This window comes from Coffea eugenioides, chromosome 2 (genome assembly GCF_003713205.1).
Source record: "Coffea eugenioides isolate CCC68of chromosome 2, Ceug_1.0, whole genome shotgun sequence".
NCBI classification, from domain to species: Eukaryota; Viridiplantae; Streptophyta; class Magnoliopsida; order Gentianales; family Rubiaceae; genus Coffea; species Coffea eugenioides.
In genome coordinates, this window is record NC_040036.1 from 37,527,909 (window position 1) to 37,543,758 (window position 15,850).

General features: G+C 37.1%; 1 protein-coding gene across 1 annotated transcript; it reads left to right on the top strand.

Moving 5' to 3' along the window:
* Nucleotides 1-5,803: 5,803 nt before the first annotated feature.
* Nucleotides 5,804-9,619, top strand: LOC113759652 (putative disease resistance protein At3g14460). The gene has a single exon (XM_027302226.1). It carries the CDS (start codon nucleotides 5,804-5,806, stop codon nucleotides 9,617-9,619), a length of 3,816 nt encoding a protein of 1,271 aa, XP_027158027.1.
* The last annotated feature ends 6,231 nt before the right edge of the window (nucleotides 9,620-15,850 follow it).

A 15,850-nucleotide genomic window follows, 5' to 3' on the forward strand; every position in this document is an offset into this window, starting at 1 on the left:
AGGTTGTTAACCTCCCTCAGTTGGGGAATTGTCAAGGGGCTCCCCACTCCTTGACAATTCCACACCACAACCCTCATAAGCACTTGGGGGCCCCATTAAGGATGGGCCCCTCCTCCTCTTGGTCAGGCTCTAGAACTACCATCATCTCAAAAGATTTAGCTTTCTTACAGGTCTGACTTACACTTTCCTCGCAATCCATTTCATCATCTTTCAGTATTGTTTTCCTCTTCCCCCCACCAGCCTGAATATTTCCTTGCCTATTCAGCTCTCTTAAGGATCTTCTAGATTTGATAGGGGCAGTCACCTTTCTATTCAATCTAGCTGACTGCTTCCTAATAGCCTCCTGCACTTTCCCATTTTTATTAAACATCTCCTGTAATAGCATTTCTCCCTCTAGAGCTCCCTCCAAATTCCCAGCATTACTAACAACTGGTATAGCCAGAGAGCTATCCTCATCCATCTCAGCACAACTTTCTACAAGGAGGGTCTTGGCTGCTCCAACTACAAGAGCGCCTTTCTGTTCATCCTTACCCCCCTCAGCCTGTTCCTGCACCTCTTGTTGCCTAAGTGAACCCCCTGTGTGTACTTCCTCCTGAAAGAGACCAGACACTTCACCATCAACACTCAAACCATTCAGGTCTTTAGAAAGGTTCTGACGATCCTGCCTCTCCCTCTCCAAGACCTTATTCAACTCTAGTTGGTTCTTTTCCAGAACACTACTCGGCTGGGCTATTTCAACTAAATTTCCATTGAGGAACTTCCAGTAACGTTTATCCTTATCCACCTCAGGTCTGGATTGCTTGGTCTGTGGTGAGCTCTTAGTGTTTCCTGCTCTCAACCAGGGGCCATACTGATTGTCCACATTTCTACCTAACACTTCTAGCTGACTGGTGCAAGTTCTCTCACCATGTCCTACGAACCCACAATTATAACAGAAATCAGGACATCTTTCGTACTTAAACGCTACCCAAGTCAAAATTCCCTCAGTTTTTACTATGGTCCCTCTTAGCGGGGGTTTTGACAAATCCACAGTCACAAACATCTTCAAATGCCTTCCTTCCTTACCCCCCATTTGGGGGATTATAACATCCTTGACTTGATGAAACACTGCCCCTATCTTACGACCAATCTCTTTAGTGATCCAATGAATCGGTAAATTCCACACTTGCACCCACATAGGAGCCAATTTAAAGGCTTCCATATTACCTTCTATACCTTCCATCCACCTGTTCACCACCAGCATTTGGTTATCTATAACCCAAGGTCCTCCTTCCAGGATCTTTTCCCTATCACCAGGGTTCGGTAAATTGAATTGAAAAAGGTTCGGACCCAGCTCTACTACTCCCAAATTTTTGGGATACCCCCATGCTACCGTGACGAACCCTTTAATCCCTGTAAAGCTCACCACCTTCTCACCCATAATTCTACCTATTATACTATCCTTACACTCTCTAACCCCACTTTCTAGATCCCCTAAGTCCAATGTAGCTCCAGTGAGTTCATTACCAGCTAAAGAAAATTTTTGCATCATATTACTCAAATCCGCCTCCATAGAAACAGTCCAAGGTCCTACGGGGAAAAAACTCACTACTGAGTAAGGAGATGAGAGGACAGACACCAGGAACAGAGAGGACAAGAAGAAGAGAAAGATGAGGGAGAAAACTACCGAACTAAGAGAAGCTCAGGGCACGGACACTGCTGAAAGAAAAAATGCATACCACCGAACAGAGACAAAAACCAGAAAACCAGAAAAACAGTAGCTTAACCACAATACGCAAATACTTAGACATGAATAGCTCAGGAATTAACAATAACTCACAGTTGGAACTGTGGCTGCGAGAAAAGCGTATGCTATCAAGATCGACACAGCTTGCAACTTCATAACTACGTTTCTTCTCATTCCTCTGCAACAGATGTTTCCATTACTCCAGTCCTGCCACTACTTTTTGCAATAACTCATGCAAATACTCATCCTCGAGAATCAGTACTGATTCATCTTCACTAAGTTGAGGACTGATTGTGAAGGACAAAAATAATGCCTTGACTAGGGCCCTGCTTGGACATGCTTTGGAATCATATATGAGCAATCCCCTTTTACTTGACAAGGAAGATGTTCTGAAATATTTGATACGACTGATGAGAAGTGAGTCATGTGATCTGTTAGCGTCATGCTAGAAGTGTCAGAGTGGACAACCCACCTTTCTTTTCCTATAAATACCCCATTTCTTCACAGTAAAGAGGTAATCAATACTCATCATACTCAACTCCCAAACTATTTGTGTCTCGTCTAACTTAAGCATTGGAGTCAAAATGGGAGGCAGCCCTGGTTTCTTTCTCTTCCTTGTGCTCGCAGGCTAACGGCTCGAGAAGTACAAAAATCTACTCGAATAAACTTGAAGTTGTTCAATGCTCCCGAGTAGCAGAATTTTACAGTTGTTTAATATGACAAGTACTCTTCCAGAAAAATGATGTTTAGAAACTAACAAACCTTAAGAATTTGCTAAAAGATAAGTAGCAACTCGGTAGAAAATATGCTAGAAGTTAAGAAGCAACTTCCATTTTCTTTCTTTAAGAAAAATTTGCTACAGGTCCTATGCTCTTTTGGATTAATCACATCAAAAGATGACGTCTTTTTATTCTTGGAATTTCTTTGATTGCAAACTCTATCCCAAATCTTTTCTCCAACTTCACTCATCACCATTTTTCATTTCACTACAGCAATCTTCATTATCGCCAATTCACCAAGGGAGCAGAAAAGGTAGAGAAACTTCATCAAATTCTGGATTGACTTGTGGTCTGAAATCATTTTGAAGCAAACTTGTTTTCTCTGCTACGGTAAGTTTCAGTTTTCTTCAACTTCATTGCATTTTCAATTTTTAAAAATTGCTTTGCATTCTGTTAAAATTTATGTCATGTAGTTATATTCATGGTGACATTATTATTATTATTGCTATTGTTGTTGTTGTTTATGGGTTTTACAATCAATTTCCAGTTTCCCTTCAATTTTCAAGTGAAGATTTGAGGTGATCAAAACAATTTTAGTTGGATGATCGGCATCAAAATTAAAATATTGTGCTGACTCATTTTACATGATTGTCTTTGAAGTTGTTAATTTCGTGGGGAAAAAAAGAAATAAACAGATTTTCCTTTACATCTACATTTTTTTTATAGTGTAAATGAGAGGGTTGAATCAGAACTTTTCATTTGCACTCTCTCCCCACGAACCATTCAATCCATTCCTTCTGCCCTTTACATTTACTTATCCAAATACATCTGCTTATTTGTTAATTTTCACTTCCTTTTCAAAATTTACAAAACTAAATAGAAAAAACTACTTTCCTGCACATCATTTTCCTTTACTTACTACTTTTTTTTTTTTATAACCAAACAAGTTTGCTTCTATTTCCTTTTTCTTACTAATTCCCTCCTTCCCGGTGGGGTTCAATTGAGAAGTTTAACATGCTATGGTTATGTTACTACTTATTAGTGTAAAATCTTGGATCAACTAAGTTGAAATTGATGGAAGCCAAGTTTGATTCTTAAGCTTTTGATTCGATGTCCATAAAGTTTGAAGAGGATTATTTTGAATTTATGAGGAGATTGATTTGAGGTCTAAAATTAAAAAAGATTTCCATTTCCAAATCACTAGTCAGTTATAAACTTCAAAAATGCGATTATCGGGTATCCTCTATTTCCAATGGTATCTTAAAAATATACTCTTCATGGTAGTCTCTTTAATATTTTGGAGGAAACTTAGAAAAATATTTTTTTATAATTTATCTTACAAGGATAGGATTCTCTCAAAAGTCAAAATGGTGATCCAAGCTAACCAAAGTTTAATGTTTTGAACAACAGGAAGTGAAAGAAATAGAAATTAAGATATTACTTTATTTTTTCTTCATGCATTTTTTCCAATATACTAATGGAATTGGGCAGAGTTTTCCAAACGAATACATGGTTGAGATCTTCCTGTTTTAATTTTGTATGGTCAAAAGTTAAAAAAAAAAACGAATATAATAGGATTTCAATTGTATTTGTTTAATATAATAGAGGATCAATACAATTGACTTTCTGCACTTGTTGTATTTGTTGTATTAGTTTCTATGTTTTCTCATATATTTATGGGATTAATCGTTGAGGTATGGATCATTGAGTCCTTCTGCGATTGAACCATAAAACCTATTTCTTATTATTGCTTTATACAATAAAATAGAACTACTTAACAAAAATATTAGTAATAGTAACACTAATAATGACAGTGCTAATACTGCTGCTGCTAGCCTGCTACTAATAATAATAGCTCTTGTTTAGCAGATTATTCAAGGGAAAAAAAAGTTAGGATTTCCCGTAGTTGTGCAATCTTGTTAATCTTCAAATATCGAAACCAGGGGGACCGGATAGGGGGCCAATGCTCCCGAAATTGTTATTGGATATATACATGATTGCACAAAGTTAAACTAATAATAATAATAATTGCGATGAAGAAGGAAAAATTACCATTCACAATGTAGTTCTTACATGTTTCACCAATACCCTTCCATCTTCTATTGTGAAAGAAAAATTTTGTGAAGGGGAAAAAAAAAGCTTCCCTGATTTTTCTGTTTTCCTTTTTTTTCCTTCAAAGTTTATTTCCACTTAAATAGAGACTCAAGATGCTATCCTATGCATATGTATTAGCAATTAGCCAAAAGTAAAATGTCAATAGTCATATCCTGCATGTGGGAAAACTTTTGCCAACTTAGTATCCCAGGTTAGATGTGGGTTTTCTGTTACACTCAAAAGTGTAATACCTCTTTACATACCCTAATATGTTAGTAGTTGGACTCTTAATTAAGAGTTACATTTTATTAATCCATGATCAAAAAATAAGAAAAAGATGGGGTTTTTTTTTCCTCCATGCACACCCTCTCATTCTCCCTCATCAAGTTGTCTAAGCTTTTCCCATCAAAAGCCTCATAGCAACAATTCTCAAAGAATTTCTTGTGTGATTTTTTTCGCTTTTTCTTTGTTGCATGATATTTTCATCAATTACTAAGGTCGGATTTGGGGATTTGAGAGGGAAGAATGAGGAGAAGCTTTACTATGGAGAGAGAAGAATGATGTTTATACTTATTCCTCTCGGGATTTTATATTCATCAAATATCAAATATTAGAGTTAAATTTAGGGATAGGAGAGGGGGAAATGGAGGAGAATGTTTGGTTTGCACCTAAGAAGGGAGTCACATCTTTACCATGGAAAGAATGAAGCTTTAATGAGAAGGATTGAAGTCACTATACTAAGGTGTAACGGATTTTATGTCAAACTTCTTGTGCCATTCTCTGTTCCACTTTTTATTATATTGCTATTTCTCCTTCATGAACATCATATTTTGGTTCTTTTTTCGTTACCTTAAGATCCAAGAACTATTAACTAAATAAAAAATAAATACAATAGTTTCAAAAAAGTAATATATAATAGAAAATAAAAAAATACAGCAAAAAATTCATAAAAAATCTCATTTTATGCATTTTGACTTTTCAAGTTTGTTAAATTTTGTGTATTACATAGTTAATAGTTTTTGGATTTGAAGAGAACTAAAATCTGATGTTTATGAAAGGGAAATAGTAGAACAGAAAATGACACAAGAAATGAGACAGAAGATCCGTTGCGTTCTTTCTTTGAGCTTGGCTTTCCCAACTAAACCAACTATTGTCAGTTATTGCAGGGCTCTCTCTCTCTCTCTCTCTCTCTCTCTCTCTCTCTCTCTCTCTATTGGTGGCTTCCTTGTGCAAGTTTTTTTCAACTTTACCTCCGCCTGGAGATATGGCTGCTGCCTTAGTGGGAGGTTCACTCCTCTCCGCTTTCCTTCAAGTGCTATTTGATAGGATGGCTAGACCAGAATTCCTGAATTTGTTTCATAATCGCGAGGCTGATGATGATCTCCTCAAGAAGCTCAAGACAAACTTACTCACTGTTGGAGCGGTTCTTGATGATGCAGAGAACAAGGAAATACGGAACCAATCTGTCAAACAATGGCTTGAAGAGATTCATGATACATTTTATCAAGCAGAGGATTTACTGGACAAAATCAACACTGAAGCTCTGCGAATTAAGGTGGAAAATGAGTACCAAAGCTCAACCAGCACTTGGACAAGTGCCTTAAAAAGATTATGCCTTGAAAGGATTCTGCCTTGTACATCTTCTGGTAAATTCCTTAAGAGGATTATGCCTGAGATTGAAACGATAGTAGCAAGCTTGGAGGGATGCATACAACAAATTACTCCCTTAGGTTTGCAAGTCGTTCAATCAAGAATACAATCACGTCAACAATTTGAAACCCCTCTGGTTGATGAGACTACTATTTTTGGGAGAGATGCCGACAAAGAGAAGATAATTGAAATGCTGCTATCTGAGGATGCAAATGGAGACAATATCACTGTGGTTCCAATAGTTGGACTGGGTGGGCTTGGTAAGACCACCTTGGCTGGAATGGTTTACAAAGATTTCAGGGTGGAAATGGATTTTCCTACCAGGGCATGGGTCTGCGTATCAGAAGAATATGATGCTACCAAGATAACAAAAGAACTGCTAAGGGAACTCAATATTTCTTTTGTTGAAGATGAGAACTTGTTCTCCCTTCAAGTGAAGCTACAAGTTGGCCTAACTAAGAAAAAATTCCTTCTTGTTCTGGATGATGTTTGGAATAGTAACTACAATCATTGGGATAATTTAAGGATACCTTTCAAAGGTGGACTACAGGGAAGTAAGATCATTGTTACAACACGAAATTTGAGTGTTGCAAGGATGATGTGTAAAGAAGAGTCAATTCATCATTTGGATTTCATATCAGACGAAGATTGCTGGTTTTTATTTAAGAAGCACACATTTGAAAATAGAAATGACAATCAAAATTTAGAACTTGAAAAAATAGGAAAGAAAATTGTGAAGAAGTGTGGAGGGTTGCCTTTGGCCGTGAAAACTGTTGCAGGTATATTGCGTTCCAGAACAACCCCTGAAGAGTGGGAAGAGATTTTAATAAGTGAAGAGTGGACTCAACTGGATAATCAAAATGGCCCCATACCAGCTTTGAGATTAAGCTACATTCATCTTCCGTCTCGTCTTAAAAGGTGCTTTGCTTATTGTGCTGTTTTCCACAAAGATTACCAGTTTAGAAAAGAGGAAATAATTCAGCTATGGCAAGCAAATGATCTTTTAGAGTACCCTGGAGAAAATAAAAGAATTGAAAACATGGGTGAGAAGTGCATTCATGAACTGAGAATGAGATCATTATTTCATCAGTTAAGTGAAAGTTCTTTCTCTATGCATGACCTCGTCAACGATTTGGCTAGGTTTGTTTTTGGGAAATATTGCCTTAGGTTGGAAAATCATCAGGAAGGTGATACTACAATATCTGGCGTAAGACATTTTTCATACCATCCTAGTTACTTTGACACATTTCATAAATTTAATCTCTTGAGGGAGACTAAGAATATAAGAACATTCTTACCATTGAGAATGGATCAAGATTCGCATCCTATGGATCATCTAAGCAAGAAATTCTTAGAGGATACCTTGCCCCAATTCATGTCTTTAAGGGTTCTATCTTTGTCCCATTATGAGAATATTGTGAAGTTACCAAACTCATGTAGTGGTTTGAAACAACTTCGAATTCTGGATCTGTCTTCCACAAAAATAAAGGAGCTACCAAAGTGGGTATGTACCTTGTATAATCTACAAAGCTTGTTGTTGTCAAAGTGCAAAGAACTTGAAGAGCTGCCGGCAAATCTGAGGAAGTTAATTAACTTGTGGTGCCTGGATATTAGTGAAACTCCACTGAAAAAAATGCCACCACAAATTGGTAGATTGACAAACCTTCAAGTCTTGACTGCTTTTGTCATAGGCAAGGACAGTGGTTCAATGATTAAGGAGTTAGGCAAGCTTCCTATGCTACGTGATAAGCTATTCCTTTCTGGTTTGGAAAATGTTTCTAGCGGTAGGGATGCATCCCTGGCAAACATGGAAGGCAAGAAAAACCTTGAAAAGCTAACTCTAAAGTGGAATGGTGATGCTAACAATTCACAAGTTGCAAGGGATGTGCTGGATAAATTGCTACCTCATTCGAGCATTAAGCAACTTAAGATTGACGGATATTGTGGGATAACATTTCCAAATTGGCCAGGCAACTCTTCATTAAGCTATTTGGAATCCTTGAATCTATCTAGTTGTGAATATTGCTTTTCCTTGCCTGCACTTGGACAGCTAAGGTCCTTGCAGTCACTTGAAATTGTTGGAATGAGTTGTATATCAGTCTTGACAGAGGATTTTTATGGAGATACAAGCGCAACCAAACCACCATTCCCATCTCTAAAAAAGTTGAGAATTGAGAAGCTGCCAAAGTGGGAAAGATGGTACATTCCAGAATGCAAAGTCTTCAATAGACTTGAAGAGCTCTACATAATTGATTGTCCCAAACTCATTGGAGAATTTCCCCAACAACTTTCATCACTACAAAGACTTGACATATCTGGATGTAGCAAACTTGTGCGTCCCAATGGTAGATTGAGTATCTTTAATGAAGAGATTCAACAACTCTCATCTGTTTGTGAAGTGAGGATTTCAGCTCTTAAAAATTTAAAAGATTTGCCCTTACAACTCAACCAATTATCCAGGCTTGAGAGACTGATAATTGATGATTGTGGCTCTCTCTCGCCCTTGCACATAAGTCTGCTACCTCCCTCACTTAAATCACTTGAGTACAAGAGATGTTGCAATTTGGAATTAGAAAATTCAAGCTGGGATGATGGTGGGATCTTGAAGCAATTGAAATTCGATAATTGTGAATCTCTCAAAGTCAAAGTCGAGTGGCTCGCCTCATTTCCCATGCTAAAACATCTTAGAATTGTAAACTGCAAGAGTATTGAGATACTCTCAATTCCTCCTGCACCTGGGATTGGGCATCAGAGTAGTACAACTAATACTAGTAGTGCGATGACATCACTGCAATCCTTATGGATCTCCGGCTGCGATGATCTAATGTCTTTTCCAGAGGGAGGATTGGCAGCTCCTAATCTAGCTCGGATTATTATCCAGGACTGCAAGAAACTTAAGTCACTGCCAAAACGGATGGAATCCCTCTTCCCATCTCTTCGATTACTCTATCTGTACAATTGTCCAGAAATTGAGTGCTTCCCGGATAGGGGTTTGCCCTCTAGCCTACATTGTCTTCATATCTGGAATTGCGAAAAGCTCATAAGTGGACGAAGAGAGTGGGGTTTAGAGAAACTTCCCAGTCTCAAAGAATTGATCATTGATGGTATCAAGGATGAAGTAGAGTCATTTCCAGAGGAGGACTGGCTGCTGCCTTGCACGCTTAAATCACTCGAATTGTGGTCCTTTCAGAATCTGAAAGTGCTGAACTATTCAGGTCTTCGACATCTCACCTCCATTCAAATGCTACGTATCGACTCCTGCCCTCGACTCCAGTCCCTACCAGAAGAGGTACTGCCTGCCTCTCTCAACACACTAATAATCTACAAATGCCCATTGCTGAAACCAAGGTTGAAATGGGAGAAAGGACAAGACTGGCCTAAGGTTGCCCACATCCCCTGCATAGTACTCGATTCGAAGCTAGTTCCTTGATGATGATGCCGGTTTCTAGTGAGGCCTTGCCTTCCAGAATAGCAATACCCTTATCATCATCTATTTATATAATTAAAGGTACATCTTTTTTTCAATTTTTTTCTTTTCTTCATATTTTTTATTCTTTCGGAATACTCTGAAGCCTCAAAAGGCAAATTCATAACTAGTTAATGCATTTTTTGTTGTGATTGCAATGGGAATTGCCTGTCATGAATAATTAGGATGTGCTTAAGGGACATTTATTGATGCAACAATCTCATAATATATTACTTTCTAACTACAGATTTCATTATTTGTATTTCTTTTTCAACTTTTTAATTTTTTTTAATAAGAGTCCATGCTTTTGGTTCGCTTATGCACTGTAGATTCCAATCAAGTAAGGCCACCAACTCAGGCTGACAAAATGCTTTCCTCATTAACTGCTGATGGAGAAAGAAAACCGTCAATGTTCTGTAAGGCATCTGCAATAGTCAGACTATTCTTAAACTTGCTAAGTGCGTTATGTGCTTTATTTGATGCATTCAATAATTTTTGTTTGAAGCTATAAGTTCATTTTGCTTGACTTGTTAATGTGCTTGTTTACAATCCTTTAATTCTACTTTAAACTATAATAGAACACAATTTGCTTCTTGTAAGAGGTATTTATAAAGCGCTCTAATCTTGTCAAAATTTGATGTATCTGCCAGGACATGGATTGCTCTCTGCCTGTCTAGGTGATGCATCTTAGTACTCTAAGGACATCATTGCTCTCATCTTCAGCCATTGAACAATTGGGGCTAGTGACCTCCCTTTTTATGCTAGAAACTAAGAACTACTAATTGCTGACACCACATTTGGAATAGAGAAAAGAAGCAGCTTGGTACAAGGTAGCTCATATTTCAAGAATGTTAACAATGAACTTATCCTGTGATCAGTTATGCACTTAGTTTAAATTATTTTTTTTCTTCTTTTTTCTGTAATAGTTCGTTGGCAATTCAATATGCTTCCTTGACATCAAGATCTATGCTTTCTCTATGCTACTGTCATCGAAATTTTAAAAAATGTTTGAACACTACTAACTACGATGTAAGGCAAATATATCGCAAGTTTTAGTCAACTCTAATTATGGAAACCTTTACGCACCCAGTCTATATGAGTATTTGTTCCTGATGAGATCATGGTAGTTTTTCTTTTCTTATTTTGGTTAATTCCTGAATTTTCTTAATCTCTTTCTGCATCATTATGCTACTACAGGACATCTTTCCTAAGGTTTCTTGAAGTTATATGCTTCCGTCCTATTACGCATTTTTTAAACTATTGTAGCACTTTCTTTTGCATCTTCATTTATAATTTGAGGTTTATGATTAATTGAAGAATTTTTGTTGCTAAAATGCAGGTGGTCTCCACATATCTTTTAGCTTCCTCGGTTTTCCATGCAGCAAATAGGCCACTCTAGAAACCATCAATCGGAACATCACAAGCTGAAATCTATCATGCATGTATGTTTTTCAGGGCTCGACATCATGTTCTCATTATTCCTCACATTAAGGCTTGGCTTTGGATCTAGAATTGTCATGGTCCCTTCTAAATATAGTCTAGACTTGGGTGCTTTATGTTGGTTGGGGATGCATGCTAATCACCAGTTTAGAATTGAGAGTAGTAGGAATAACAAAGGCACCATTGCTATCTAGGCATTTCTTTGTGTTCTGATTCTAAATAGATGAAGAGTTCAGTAAATTGATTTACAGATTGCAAGATGGGATAACATGAAAGAAAAATGAAAAAAGGATCAAAATAGCAAGAATACATATTTGTGTTTCTTGATTTCATGATTCATCCATGTCCACTCCTTGCATTTGTTTGACTACTGTGTAAGTTTTGAGTGCTACTCCATGTTATGTGCTCCTAAAATTCGGAGAAATTTCCATAGAATTCAACTGGAAAAAAAAAGAGGAGGCTGTTGGAGAGTCTGGTAGCATTTGCCGCACCCCATTTTTTAAAACTGAAATATCGATACGCTAAAGTTGTTCAAGTACTTTCTTACTGTCTCTAGTATAGCTTGTTTAGTAATTTGTATGCTGCATGATCCATCTTTAGCGCTTTGCTCCACCTTACTAATGTTTTCATATATGCTGTATCCAACAAGATATTCTAGGTATGTTGTACTTTGTGTTTGATGTGAATATTTGCATACAACCTTATAGAGCTTGATAAATTGGAAAGATTTGCTGCATTCAAGCGCTCTTCTTCAATAAAGGATTAGTACTCAAAAGAAGAATTTTTATGACTCAAGTCAGAATAATCCCCTCCCACTATATTTTTGCATGAAAAATGTGCAATTAATAACTGAAATCACTTTATAATGGGATAAAGGCAGGGGAAAGAATGCCCAAGGTTGTTGATGTAAACTGCATACCTTTGAATGGTGAACTAATTTGATGACAGAATCTTACTTTGACAGTTGCTCAGGTCCTGACCTCAGGGACGTCAAGGTATCTTTCTTAGTAAGATTCATTTTCTTGGAGTGCTCCAATGACTCAAATCATTGAACCATCATTTTTTCGTGCATGTGGTCCCAGCTTCTAGCTGAAAATCACTCAACTTACTCTTTAGTTCTTGTTTCTCTCTCGAGATTCTTCTTGTTTAGGGCCAACTTTACAAAATATCTGATTTGCCTACTCCATCGATAGTATTGAAAGAGTGGGAGCCCAATCATACTCGTACTTCTTGCCTTGCATTTGCAAATTCATGAAATTTTTAGTTTTTTATAGTGTATTCTTCTTCTTGCCTTCCTTTATGTAAGCAATTGATAATAGAATTGTCTACTTTGCTTTGATTTCTTATTTTATTTCAATTTTAGTTTTGAATACTTCCAGCATATCATTGTTTCACGCATCATGGAAGTGAATTGGGGATATCTCAACATGATTGTATCTGCATTTGTGAGATAAAAACTTCATGTGTTAGAGAATTAATGAAAAGCGGACAGTGGAAATTCAAAATGAAAATTAAGATTCAAATCTTTACTTTAATTGAAAATGTGGCTTGATTCTCATGCTTTGAATTGAATGATTGCCTTTTCTGCAACTAATGTGATGGCATAAACTTATGTTTTGAACAGTTTCTGATTTTGGGAAGCATGTGGAGTTGGAATATTTCCTGGGGAATCAGTAAATATTGACTAGGAACAACTTTTATTTTAAATAAATTTGAATGGTTAAGATTGCACGCAGACATTTAATATGTCTATCAGTACCTTTCTCCGTAACCGTAGTCGATGGGAAGCAAAAGAAAAGATCATTGCACATAAATAAACTACAGCCTTCAAAATTGAGCTTTTAAGGACTGACATAGTGATATATATTTTTTTAATTTAATTCTTTCCTGTCTTGCTTACTTGGATTCTTTAAACCTGCAAAATATATGTTCACATTGGAAACTAATTTGCTCTTCACACTCAGCCAATTGGTTGGCTTTTCGTTTTTCTGCTCATGCTTTTTGGATATGGTGATCAACTAACTTGTGCTTGCATACATTTTTCTTTGCATACCTTGCCACATGTATCCTGCTCTTCTACTCTAGTTTGTGTAATTCTCGACTGAACATTAATGCTGTCTGCTTCTGAAATAGTAAGATAAATTGTATCTTCTTCCGGCAGCTTCATACTCAAAAGATTCAAGTTTTGAAGTACATTTCGAGCCTAGCTTTATTGCATTTCTTTAACTTGGGGTGTCACCATAATCATGTGATGCGCATATTTGTCGGATCATTGTTTTCATTCTGAAGCATGACGTTTCAGAACTGTTGAGCTTTCTTCTACCTCAATGTCTCTTTTATGATAAAAGGCTGTGCTATAGTTGGAATGCTTCATAAATTTCTTTGAGACGCATGAATGTCTTTCCTGATGAAAAATATTGGTTGTGCCTCTTAAACCTTTTTAAGGTTTCAGCTTGAAATTTGTTGCCTTGGAAACGAAGCTTGTGTTTTGTATGATCAGCCTGAACTCTGGCTAATCTTCGTGATCAGCCTTAAAGTTCACCACTAGATTTAAGCTTTGGGAAGTCAAAGTTGCATCCTTTAATTTTTAGCATTGCGGTACTCCTAGATATACATAAATTTCTTATAGAATATATCTTGGCATGTTTGCGACTTAATTGCTTTGGCACCAGTTGAAGACATTTCATTGAATCTCAAAGGGACCAGGGGAACAGAGCTCCAATTGTTGCCAGAAGAGCCGCTGCCTACTTTCCTCTTTGTAGCTGAAAACTGAAGATCTACTGCACTTGAAGACTCAAGTACATGTTATAATCCTGCAAAAGAATCTCGGTAATGACCTGATCATATGCTAACTGCATTCTGCACATGACCATAATTTTCCTCATCATTCTTGTTATGTATTTGACAGGTTTGGAGCCTTGAATTATACCATGATAGGGTGTTAATTATTGGTTATTTTATTATTAATCTCCCTTTTTATCCTTGCCAAATATTGCTTAATTGTTAATATTTACTCATATTTGGTATCTGGACTTAATTTCAGGAATGAAGTAGAAAACTACCAAAAAGGAGGGATTTTATGGAAAATATGGAAACTTCTAAGGGTTTCAATTCTTGGGCCCTTGAATTGGTGGGGACCACAAGCTAGTGAAAGGCATTTAGTCATTTGGGCTCTTCAAAAGAAGCTACGTAGAGAGACTTGGAGAAAGAAGTACTTTGGAGGCTTTGTCCACATGTGTGGGGACCACCTAGATAGCTTTTAGTCATCTTTCTTTTGTTGCTTTAAAAGGGGACAACGTACAGAAGCAAAAGACATCTAGGGCTTTAGTTTTAGTTTTTTAGTTTAGTTCTAGTTTCCTTTCTTTGGACTGGCCTCTGACACACGCCAGGTATTCGACAATATTCCCCAACGGGGAGATTTTCTCATGAGGCGTGGTTAAGCTTTTCTAGTCAAGGGGACAACTGACGATTTGGTTCGACAATTACTGTGAGATCGAATCTGTTTTAATTATTTTCTCCATTTATTGGTATTTATATGTTCCTTGATTTTAATTGCTATGGCCTTGTGTATGATTGATTAGTGCGCAATAATTAATTATTCATATAGGCTATTTTTGCTAAATAGGGGTAATTGAATCCGTAATTGTTCGTTATCTCTATCTCAGTAGCAACTGGCGTAATTGGGTTTATGTCAGGGGAGCATATGATCTAATTTAAACAAACCCTCGTAGCGTGCTTGTTGGTTAGGATTGGGCCTTTCTAATTATTAATGCAATCTAGAAATTAAATCCTACGGTCGTACCTAGGGTTATTTTTGGGTTAGAGAAATAGCTAACGGTCGTACCTTAGCTATCGAGAAATTAAGGAAGGGTTGGTTGTTTATCGCGTGCATGACAACTATAACTAATCTATTACTAAATGTTGGAATTATTTCTGCATCAATGATCAGTGCATGAACCATTTCTGAAGTGTACCCTTGGCTAGAGTTTTCTCTTAATTATTTCTCTTAATCAATTATTTCCTGCAGTTAATTTATTTAGTTAGTATTTAATCCAAAAACCCCCCATACTTTGGACTCTAGAAGAAACGAATTATCCCCAGTCCCTGTGGATTCGACCCTACTCACCGCTATATACAAAATCTGTATTTTTCTCGAGTAGGTATTTATTATTGCACAGGTTCGGCACCTGTCAATTTTTGGCGCCGTTGCCGGGGACTGGTGCCAGATTGATTTGTTTCTTTTTGAGTTCACCTTGTTTTTATTTTCAATTTATTTTTCTCTTATTTTTTTTATGGCTGCTAACATTCCATATTTTGATGATAGACTGGACTTTGTTCCTGAATGGGGTTATGAGAGTCATGTTTTTCCTAATGATCAATGGGCTGTTGCAAATTGTGGAACTTATTTTGACTCAGGTTATTCAACTGACACATGCCCCGCATTTCAAGACAATCTAAGTGCTCCAATTGATACTTTCGGAGATTTTCCACCCCAATATCAAATGCAGTATGACCCTTATTCAAACGGGTATGATCAAGGATGGTGGGATAATTCCAATTTTGATTATGCGACCGGACCAATGGATTTTCAACAGCAAGAGTCTCAGCAATCATCCTCCGTGTCAGGTATGTCTCTTGAAGAAATGATGGGATTACTAATTGCTAATACAAATCGATTTCATCAGGAGACACAAGCGAGTCTAAATCGATTTCATCAGAAGACACAAGCGAGCCTTCGCGACCTGGCGGATCAAA

Bases quoted from the DNA above. Each gene is read 5' to 3' on its own strand.
- LOC113759652 (XM_027302226.1), top strand. From the start codon at position 5,804: ATGGCTGCTGCCTTAGTGGGAGGTTCACTCCTCTCCGCTTTCCTTCAA.